The following is an 11,883-nucleotide window of genomic DNA, read 5'->3' as shown; positions in this document are numbered from 1 at the left end:
CCGTGAAATTTGTTCATAATCGGTACGCCTACAGTAATCCCCAAACTTTTGAGTTGGTGGATTTTACATTTCAGGTTCCTCTTTCTGCTCTTATTCTACTAACAAAGCCTCTATCTTCAGTTTACGAATTGATCGTGAAGTTCTCTCGATCTTTAAATCCGACAGTAAAAACATCAAATTTGAACCTTGCATAAACACATAAAATAATACCTTAGTAGCAATGTTCAATGTAGAATAGACTAAAAATAAAATTCAAAATGATAAAATACCCAAAAATTAAAATAACTACAAAATTTGAGTTAAACAAAACAAGTCGCACACTATGCCTTGTTGAAAATATCAGCAATCCCGACAACAACGCCAAAAACTTGAATGACAATTTACTGGAAAGTGTACTAGTGTTGTTATCGAAGTAATAAAAATAAATTCCTCTCCATAGGGATTGCAAACTTAAAACAAGATACATTGTGCGATTTAATTAAATAGTAAATTGAGGGTGCATGTTGTTTTTGTCGAAAACACAAGAAATAAGTTTTTATAACAATAATGAGAAAAGTGGTCAGGTCGTATTATCAGAATCCCCTATTTCTACTTAATTGATGAAACGTGATTTAACATACATGCAATGACTATAGAGTTACACGACGAATTAACTATACCACTACACCCAATCCCTTGGCGTGTAGCTCACTAGGCTAATCGTTAATTCCTCAATCCCTCGGGTCAATTATACTGTTAAACTAGACAACACAACACTTTAATCCCTAAGTCACAATTCTTAATCACATTATCCCTAGTCAATTAGAGAATTCAACAGTTAAAGTAGTTCAGATAGATATCTCTATGGTTAGTAGTCATTATTTATCAATATTTATTCGAATGCCATAACAAACAAAAAGAAACACGCACAATCAATAACTGAATGATAACAAATATTCAAAACAATAACATTAGCATCATCTGATCATATGTCTCAATCAAGTAAAAATAGGTTCATCATCAAATTTGACATAACCTATAGAAATCTAGCTACTCATGATGCAATTAATCAATACTTATAGTTTAGATTCGAAGAGCATGAAAAAATCATTGAAAAAGCTCTCCAATGGTCTCCAAAAGCTCCAAAATCTCTCTTTTTCGTCACTTTTTACTCCTAGGAATCAACCCCAATTTTCTTCTGTCATTTTCCTTATAGAGCCGCTGAAAAATGTGCCAGGTAAAAGCTGTAGCGCGGGCGTGCCAAATAACAATGCGGGAACGTTGCATAATCATTTCCATAACGCATCCGCATTACATCACAATGCGGACGCATTATTTCCAAAAGCAAATCAACTTGTTTTTGGTCCTTTTTCACCAGTTTTCTCATTAAGTGTTTTTCTTCGCCCAAAAGTACTTTTTCCAACTTTTTTCACTCTTTTGCCTCTAACTTGCTTAATTCTTATCAGATTTGGTCGTTTTTCTTGCTAAATGACATGCGTTGATAGTTCCTCATCAGTGGACATAACCTTTAAAAGCTAGTTTTTATAGTCAAAGTCTCCCGAAGATATCTTGGGTACATGAGTAGGCCAACATTTGGCCGAATCTGTATAAATCATTAATGTCATCTCTCTAAACCATTATCTCTTACTTTCTACTATTTAATTTACCTTTTTTATTTTTCGTTGTTCATTTTACTCTGATATTAAATAATGCTAACACAATTCACATTTTAAGTAACAAAATCTTAAAATTTATAGTTAATTTTGAATACCATAATTCACCCCTCCCCCTATGCTTAAAGTTGCTTTTCCAACATTCCGGTGTCACGATAGGTGCATGACTACTGCATGCGTAGGTTATTAATTCCAATTTACAGAGGAGACTCTGAACCGAAAAAAACATTCAAACTTTTGAGGAAATATGACATTATAATTCAACAACCAGGAACTCCGATTCGTACTTTATTGTTTGAGGATATTCAAGAGAACCTTGAAGAGAATGAACAAGGACAAGAATAAGTCATGGCTAAAATTGACATCATTGGCAAAGCCAATGATAACGCTAGAAATATCAGATACTATGTTCTTTTTTATCCAAATTTCATGAATACTTGAATCATCAGATCATAGATCATTGTAGCTCAGTTTGAGCTCAAGTCAGTGATGTTTCAAATGCTACAAGTCATTGGCCAATACTTAGCGTTGCTACGGATGATCCCCATATCCAATCAAGGTAATTTCTTGGAGTTTCCAACAATTTCAAAATACCTAAAGTCATAGATTATGCATTTAAATTGATGATATTTTCATAATCTCTAAGGGGCAGAGTCAAAAGTTGGTCAAATTCCTTTGAGTCAAATTCCATAGCCACATGGAATAGCACATGGAATGATTTGGTTTAGAAGTTATTAGCCAAGTATTTTCCTCTAGTCAAGAATGCTAACATGAGAAATGAGATTGCATCATTTAGGCAATAGGAAGATGAATCTTTATTTGATGACAAGAGATATTTAAAGAACCGTTGAGACAATATCCACACCATGGGGTACCCATCTTCATTTAGCTTGAAACCTTATATATTGGGTTAGTCTCCTCTTCCAAGAACATGTTAGATGCATCTTATGGTGGTGCATTATTTTCCAAGTCCTATCAAGAAGGGTACAATTTGATAGAAAGCATTACTGCCAAGACTTATCAATGACCAGTAACTAGAACATCTACAACTATAGTTCCAAGGAAACAAGTTGGTGTTCATGATGTCACTAAGACTACAAACCTTGTTGATCAAGTGGATACAATTCACCAAATGATAAATAATATGATGATGCCTTCTAACCTACTAGCTTCTGAACCTGTAAAGGTTATGACTGATGCTGCTGAAGTTGCTTGTATTTACTGTGGGGGGAGTCCATATGTTTGAAGAATACTCAGCAAACCTAATTACTATTAATCATGTGGAAAACCAGAAATACAATAATCCATACATCAACATATGCAACCCAAGTTGACGTAACCATCTTAATTTCTATTGGAGCAACAATCAAAACCAACTAAAGATGCAAGTACCATAGACTCCACCTGGTTCTTCTACACCTAAAAATGACGTGGATACTCACGGAAACAGCCAGTTGGAATCAATTCTTAAGTCCTTTATGCAAGATACCAAAAATAGATTTCAAGCTTATGGTGTAAGTATCAAATGCTTGGGGAGCTGTAGAACCATCAGGAGCTACTTATGTTCTCTGATGCCTAAGAGAGTAGTTTTTAATGTTTTTGTTTATTTGTCTGTTACTTTCCACTTTAAGTAGGATAACGTTACCACTTTAGTTCACAGTTTCTTCATTCTATTACTTTCAACTTCACTTTGATTTGCACTTCCTGCCATTCCTATCTTATCTTATCCTGCATTTTCTTTTCTAACTCACAAACTCAGGTAACACCTTATTCTTTTTGTGATTTCATTTTCTTTTCTGTCTGTTGTTTTTACTCATAGTTTTTATTAAAGAGTGTGAGTCACATAAGAAGATCATAGAACCCTGTGACGATTGTAAAAGGTGTGCGATGTAGACTCAATGTTTAAGGAGCTCGTAATAGGGTATGAGGTAGATTGGATGTTTGTTAAGATGGAGGTTATTGGTAGTTACGATAGTTTATTTGTGATAATTTAAATATCAAATCACCTAGTAATAGACATTACATTACAGAATATTATGCAACATAACTTCAACTAAAGTTCATCCTTATTAAGAAAAAAATAAACATTACATAATCAACAAAAGCATCATAAAAGAGCTTATATATATATCAATAGTCCTTCAACTTACTTTCTTCTTCCAATATTATCATACTCTCTATAGGTTCGAACTGAAAGACCAAGAGAGAATGTCATGTGTTTCTGCAAGTTGACCAGTAGCACCGGAGAAACCCACAAGGACCCAGTCAGACAAAACCGCCGCGAAATCAACCGGATACGATACAACAACATCCACTTTAACGGGACTATTTGGATAACTTACAAACACACTCAACTCTTTTGAGGCAGAATTATAACTGATCCGTGCCTTTCCTATCGACCCTTGAGGTTGTCTATCGATTGGCCATGGAACAGCGATGGAAGACTCAATCGTGTTGATGTCGATTCCTATATGAGGTGAGTTCTCAGGGAAGAGAGGATCCCATTCGTTCGTAAAACTATCAAACTCGACAGCAACGATAGAGTTCTCCGAGGTATTGAAGGCGGTTTCTTTATCGAATAGTCCAAGGAATCCACCCTCCGATGATGAATTGTCGGGAAACTCATAACCAAGTGATGCAATAAAGAAGGTGAAACCGTCACCATGAAGTTGTGAACCTTTTGGGTCCACAACAAAGAAAAACTCGGTGGTAAAGTCAGCAACTTTACCACCTGTTTTGTCAGAGAGACGGATAGCTTCCAAGAATGCAGAAAGGCCAAAACTATGTGGAGATGGTTTCCCGAGTTGGTCCTTTTTGGTGAGCTGTAGTACTCCACCAGTAATTTTGGCATCACCGCCGAGGGCTATGGTATCGGAACCGTTGTCAAACTTGGGGAAGCTGAAAGAAAATGATTCTGAGTTCACATTGGTGATTAAGTACAAGAGAAAAGTTAAAAGGAAAAGAGAGGAGATGGTTTGTGTTGCAAGGAAATGTGGTTTGGAGTTGGCCATTGTAGTAATTGTTGTGAATGATGCATTGAGCAAGGGGTTAATCTATCTATATATAGGCTTTTGTGTTTTGAATATTCTGAAGGATGTCTTAGAAAATAATATAGTATGATAAGAAAAAACTGTAAACTGGCCGGATCATTTGTCTTTAGCAAAAAGCTGGTGGAGTAAAATCAGTTGCGATCTATTTTATTGGAACTATTAAGAGTTGGATTGATGTTCGACGCGCTTTTCTTAAACATTGGTAGCAAATATTATAAACAGATTTTAATAGATAAATAAACCAGGACACTTACAATGAAGTACAGCTCATTAAAGTAATAAAATTAACTATTAGGTTTATAGCATGAATTAGTTAATTATATAGGCCATATATTAACCAAAGTAAAGGAATAATGCATCAATATATATATATATATATATATATATATATATATATATATAATATATATATATAATATATATATATATATATATATATATATTATATATATATATATATATATATATATATATATATATATATATATATATATATATATATATATATATAACCAAGGGGAATAGGAAGAGGTAGTTACTAGTTCATAACTAAGTTTGTCTAAATGTTTTTGGATATTATTTTTTGTATTTAATTTGTAGATATTTTGTTTATTCCAAATGTTTATTTTAAAGTATATGTTTAGAATGTAATTTTTATGTCAAAGCACAATTTTTAATAGAATATGTTGTGAAAATATTCTACGTATAATTTGTTTAGCTGTCGAAATGTTGAGGAAATGCATTTTCGACAGATATTTAAAACTTAGCTTTATTTTGTGTTTTTAGTTGAGTTAGGTTAATTGGAGATTGTTTTGTGTGCAAACAATCTCAAACTATAAATAAGGAGGTACCCTAACATTGTAATATATGCAGTTGTATAGAGAAATATTAAAAAATAGTTCTGTTTGAAGGCAAAGAAAAACTCTGCAAAATTCTTCTTCTTCTTCTTCCCCTTTTCACTAAAATCTTAATTTATCTTTTCTTTCCCAATTCACCTTTTCTTTTCTTCTTCAATAATCATTGTGCGGCGAAATCATCTTGCAATCAAGGTGTAGTTGATTCACTTGAGTGAAGAGTGAAGAACAAGAGGAGTAATCAATCAAAAAGATTGATTCTTTTTCATCAAGATTGATTCGGAATTCTCCAAGGTTTGGTGAAATTCCACATCGGGAATTTATCGTAATTCCAACATAATAGATGGTGTTTTTGAACATTTACTTGATAAATAATGATGTTTTTAATGAATAAGAAGTAATAGGTGGGGAAAGTTATATTGACATGGCCAAATAAACATTTGCCCACCATAAAGTTTCAATGGGTCATAGTTTTATTAGTTCAAAGTAGCTTATAACACAAATTCTTTTATCACAAACTCCTACATTTATACCTCAGACCCCTCTCATCATATGAGGGTGGTGGTAGTTTGTGGACCAATACTCTTTATCATAGAGGTGAAAACATAAGCTCTCGAGCAAGGATGGAGGATTTGGACAAGGCACGAGAAGAAGTGCATGATCATCATGATGAGGAAAATATTGATTACATGTCTTAGCACGATCATGAGTACTAGGAAGTTGTCAATGGAGTGTAGGTGGAAGTTAGGTTTCTGGGAGGACCACCTGATGTTACATCTTATTTTTTAATTTATTTATTTAATTAAATTATTTAGAATTTTATTTGATTATTTGGTGTTTTAATTAAAATAAAATTATGTGGTTATAGAGGTGTAATGATATTAGTAGAGTATGGTGAGAAATAGATGCTTGATAGATTGATTAGAAAATAATTAGAAGTAGTCCTTGTATTTATTTAATTAGAATAATTAGAGAATGAGAAGTTGAGGAAGAAGTAAAAATTTAAAAATAGTAGAACTAAGGGAGAATAATAGTTGTATTTTAATTAAAATAAAATTACAAATGAGAAAGGTATGTTGGTAAATAAGAAGATAAGTGAGGGTAGTATTGGAAGTCTCTAATCGAGGGAGATTATGCTACTAATAAAAAGGTTAGTAAGAGGGCTTTGGAAAACGTCTACGTAAGACAAAATTAATGGTAAGAAGAGGCAAGGGCTAGGGAAAAAGGAAGAGTGGGGATTACTCCTAATAGGATGTATTTTACATGTTTGAGTTAAGGGAAATCCTTAATCCCAACATATTTTTCTTTACTTTTATTCCTTTAATGAATGTTGGACGAAAATATGAAATCAATTCTGTAATTGCATGATTATATATTGTGTTGGTTGAATTTTGTACACTATTTTACCATGAGATTTGAGTGTTCATGATTCATGATGTTTTTATGTATGAGCGTTCATATCTGAGTGATAAACTTGATGAATAAAGTATGCAAATCTATAATTAATTAAGTGAAATTGCATGTTAATTGATTAATAATTGATGTTTATATGTTAGATGGTATTTCCCTTACTGTTGTGATTCGATTTTGGATTGTAAGACCCCAATTTTGACCCCTAAGATCCCTCATGCCATCTCATAGCTTTGCATTGGCATTGGGATCACACCTTGGTATTCTTCTCACCTATCATTTCATTGGATTTGAACTGGGAGAGATCACCAATCATATTTGATTGTATCATACTTTATTTTAAAAACAATTAAAAACAAAGAAAAATAACACAAATGGACTAAAATCTCAAATAAATCTCAAATCAATTAAGAAATTGATGAGAATATTTTTCATAGACTTATCATCATCCATATGTGTTAAGAAAATATTTTTTGGAATTTTTGAATATCAAAAAGTAATTAAAATGAATTAAAAGCAATTAAAAACAAAATAATTCACAAAAAATATTAAATGGAATCACAAAAATAATTAAAAATCAGATTATGAAACTAGATTTTTAAAGAAATTTTTTGCAATTGGTCTCATATTTTTGTGATTCCGAATAAAATAGTTATGAGTTTTTGAAAATAAAACAGAAATTGGAAAAATATGAAAAAACAGGAAGCGTTTGATCCATTTCATTAATTGATGTGGACAAATCTAAGGGCTCTGAGGCGCGCGCGTACCATGGACATGAGTCAAACGCGAAGTAAAATGAATTAAAATAAGTCAATGGAAACAAAGGCCAGAATTAGATCATTTAATCACCATCCAATGGCCCAGGCACATCCACGTGGGAACGGTGGTGGAAACCACCGTCTTCTCCGGTGGAACAACTGATTCCGGCCACCAGTTACAGGTTTTCAAACTTCAACCAAAATGCACGATCCTTATACCAAAATGAAGCTAGGGTGATGTGCATCACCCCTGTGACCTTGGATTATGCTCAAAGTTTCCATGGAAGGAGAAATCTGAGCTTGAAAATCCAGGTGTGAAAACTGAAATGCTTCAATTCACAAAATCAAAGCCACCATTGGCTTGCCTCTCACACAAGGACTTCAGAAAACCAAATGAACACAAGCAAATCACATTGTATGAGGAGATTTAGATCAAAACAGTTTGAGCATCTACCTTTGAAGAGCAGCTTTGTGCAACACGATCCACTCAATCTCTTGCTTCCAAATTGATCTTGAGGTGGGATATGAATGCAAGGCTAAGGAATAAGTCTTGAAGATCAACTGATTTTGTTGAAGTTCAAGCTTGAATTGAGAAAAATAAAATCAGAATTCCTTTAGTGTGGTTGGGTATGAATTTCAGCAGATCTTCAGGTTGAATTCAGGTTTTTATTTGAATGAGGCAAGGCTCTTATTTATAGCTGAAGTGCAAGCAATGAAGTGACAAACTCGTGTGCATGAAGCTTTGGGTCCTCCATGAATGGGCCTGTACAGGTGCATGTGAGGCCCAAAAGCTGGTGGAAATGAATGCTGAGCTCATACCAAGTTGAATTGGACGTGCAATTTGAATTGCAATTGCTTGTGAAATGCATAATTGGGCCTAAATGTTCCCCTCTTCGAAAGTCACACATAAAAAATCCAAACATAGGCATGTGAGTAATGGTTGGAAAGGTATTAACATAAGGAACAAAATCTATGTTGGACAAAAATCCATTTGGAGTTTAGAAAATTGTGAAAACTGATCATGAAGTTTGAGGTACAAAACATGCCTTTGAAAAATTTGCCAAAAGTGGCCAACTTCAATCCCTTCTGTTTCAGTGATGTAAGCCTTAAATGGAAAAACCTCCATCATCAAAGTTGTATATCTTTTCAAGCTAATAAATTTAGACTAAAATATTTTATAATTTGGAATTTTGATGAGAAAGTTATGGGCACTTGAAGTTGGACTTTTTCAACATTCAATGGTTTTGGTCCAAAGTGACCTATAATGTTTTGTATTATCACATGTGTTTCTTTTAGGATTATGAAATTTTGTCAAACATAACATTTTAATATGACATATTAAGCTTTCCAATTCAATTGGTATCACCTCAAAATCATAAAAAATGAAGGAGTTAGGTCCTTGGGAAGTTGACCCAAAATTAGGGTTTCAGTCAAAATGACCTATAATGTTTTGAAATGAATTATGACCTTCCAAGTTTCAAATGTATTTTTTATAAACATGAAATTTGTTCATATGGTTCTTAATAACATTGTTTCTCTTGGGGTCATCTTCATTTGACAAACATATCAAAAGTTAGGTCTCAGTGGATTTCAATTTGGTTAGATGACTTGACTGGTCAACTTCTCAAGTCAAAACTTCAAATCTTGATGAATGAATGATTAAGGATACTCACATAGGCTCATATATGCATAAAATAAAGAATTAAAGAACTTACATTGATTGAATTTTATCATGGGTTGAGGTTGCTTCATGAGCAAGGCACAGTTGATGCACTGTTGAATTAGGGTTTCCTTGGAAAACAATCCTCAAGCCCTTTGGTTTATCTTGATCAAATTGGCAAATTGAGATAATTGGGAAACATATATGATGATTGAGATCTTTGTGAACCATTTTCATGCTTGCTTTCATCTTCATCTAGCCACTTCGTTGAGCATAGGAGCCTCCTAGGAGCAAGGGATCTCGTGATTGCTTGAGCTTCAAAACAAAAGAAGTTAGTGACATATTTTTGTGCTTTTGGTTAGTAAACAAAATAAGAAAATCAATAATATAAAATTCAAGCATGCTTGGTGGTCTCAAACCAACTCACACAAGTCCCTACCCTAGGGTAAAGGAGCCACACATGCTATGATCCTTGAGGCATATGCATTGAGCAATGATATGATGCCATGAGGGATCTTAGGGTCAAAATTAGGTTCTTACAACTGCCTATGAATCTAGGCCGCTTGTTGGGTATATGAAGAAATAATATGTATGAATATTTCATTATTTCTTACTGTTAAGTATTTATGTAATGTAATATGGTATGAAATATTATGTCCTATAACAAATGTGAATATATGACTACTTTCCCACCATTTGTGATAGGAATGATAAGTAAAATATTACTAATGTCCCTCCAGTAAAAATAGATCGACAAGAAATAATTAGGTGTCAAGTGATGTGACGACTTCTCGACAACTGTACCGATAATTTGTAGTAATAATAAGATATTGAATCCACATGGCCTTCTATTTAACAAAATAATAGTTGTGCAAGTAGTAGAAAGTCATAATTGGAGGGGGGGGGTCGAGTTAGAATGAAAAAGATAAAAGTTGTTCTGAAATAATGCGAAATTGGTTAGGTTTTGTATAGAATCCCTAATTTATCCCATGTTGATGTTTAATGCATTACATGAATGATAACGTCATTATATTCCCACAGGGAGTTAACAAAACCACTATACCCAACCCTTTGGTGTATAACTCATTAATTCCTACTCGGGATCTCATATTCCTATTCAACCAACGTAATTGAAATTGGGCAATGCAACAATACGTTAACTCAAAAGCCACTACTCGGAGTCTCCTATCCATATTCAACCAGCGTATGCATGATAAAAATTAATCTTTCAAAATAACATTCAAACACTTGATTAATATCAAGTTATTTTTCAAAAAATCTTACCATTCTCACCATCGATTCAAAAAATTTCAAACCTTTTTCTTAAACCTAACTCATCTCCACAAAGACAAATCAAATGCTTGACACAACATCAAGCTATTTCATAATCAAATTCAAAATGATTAAGTCATACTTTGACCTTTTATAATAATGAAAGAAAAAGTCTACATGGGTGAAAGGTCCAATCATAGTACCAATGTATTATACCCAAGTAGTAATTACTTGCAAGCCATAAATACCATGTCTTTAACTAAAATATGAATACGTCTCTTTTTCGTAATAAAATTGAAAGAAAAAGACTATATGGGTGAAAGGTCCAATCATAGTCCTGAACACTAAGCCCAAGTAGTAATTACTTGCAATCCCAAGTGTCCGTCTTTCATCCAAAACACTTATAAATACTCAAACACTTTTCGCAATAAAATTGAAAGAAAAAGACTACCTGGGTGAAAGGTCCAGTCATAGTCCTGAATATTCGACCCAAGTAGGAATTGCTTGAAAGTCTTGAATATTCGTCTTCTAAAGCTTTAAAACATCTAAGAATATCAAAATGCTTTCACAAATAAGATGAAAAGGAACGAGGTGTATTCCACGAGCTCCTGAGAGTCGGGAAACAAGATATAGTTCTCGCCCTTCCGAACTCTCTTATCATCCAAAAATACTTCCAACCAATCAAACTCTTTTCTCACCGCCATGCAATAGATCCTTAAACCCTTTTCGTAAACGAAAGGTATTTTGTCTCGAAATGATGCAAAAACAATATTTTGTCCACTTGAACGTGTGAGTAAACTAGCGATGTTGCCACGAATATTGATTTGTAAATACATTCGTTCGTGATGCAAATGTTCCCTTCTCCACTTGTTTTGAGTAAGCAATGTTTTCTGTTCGATTGCGACAACAACTTTATCTAAAATATATCAACCAATACACAATAGCCTTCCCATAACTATGTAACCTTGAATTCTCTATTGCACCTGAAGATAAGTATGAGCAAGACCCGCAATCTTGTCAGACCCATTAATAAAAAACTTTTTGTGACCCTTTTTTATTCTCTTTAATCTTATTACCACTCGAAGAAAATAATTTAGCATAGGCTAACATTCAATCGCAAATCTAACTAAGAGGTTCCCTTTGAGTACAACGAACGTGAGGAGTGTCAATACCTTCCCCTTTGCATAATCGACTCTCGAACCCAAATATGGTTGCGACGATCATTTT

At 33.5% G+C, this 11,883-nt stretch overlaps 1 protein-coding gene and 1 non-coding gene across 2 annotated transcripts; both read right to left on the bottom strand.

The window, feature by feature from the left end:
• Window positions 1–2,419: 2,419 nt before the first annotated feature.
• LOC127116627 (small nucleolar RNA R71) lies at window positions 2,420–2,525 on the bottom strand. The gene has a single exon (XR_007801439.1). It is a non-coding gene; the product is annotated as a small nucleolar RNA R71 (small nucleolar RNA).
• Window positions 2,526–3,778: 1,253 nt separating this feature from the next.
• LOC127100751 (lectin 5-like) lies at window positions 3,779–4,704 on the bottom strand. The gene has a single exon (XM_051038351.1). The coding sequence runs from the start codon at window positions 4,661–4,663 to the stop codon at window positions 3,830–3,832; it is 834 nt and encodes a 277-aa protein (XP_050894308.1). The 5' UTR covers window positions 4,664–4,704; the 3' UTR covers window positions 3,779–3,829.
• Window positions 4,705–11,883: the final 7,179 nt, after the last annotated feature.

This window comes from Lathyrus oleraceus, chromosome 1, assembly GCF_024323335.1.
Source record: "Lathyrus oleraceus cultivar Zhongwan6 chromosome 1, CAAS_Psat_ZW6_1.0, whole genome shotgun sequence".
NCBI classification, from domain to species: Eukaryota; Viridiplantae; Streptophyta; class Magnoliopsida; order Fabales; family Fabaceae; genus Lathyrus; species Lathyrus oleraceus.
This window is presented reverse-complemented; position numbering and strand designations above follow the sequence as displayed.

What these genes read in the sequence shown, in the direction of transcription:
- LOC127100751 (XM_051038351.1), bottom strand. Translation starts at nt 4,663, where the DNA reads ATGGCCAACTCCAAACCACATTTCCTTGCAACACAAACCATCTCCTCT.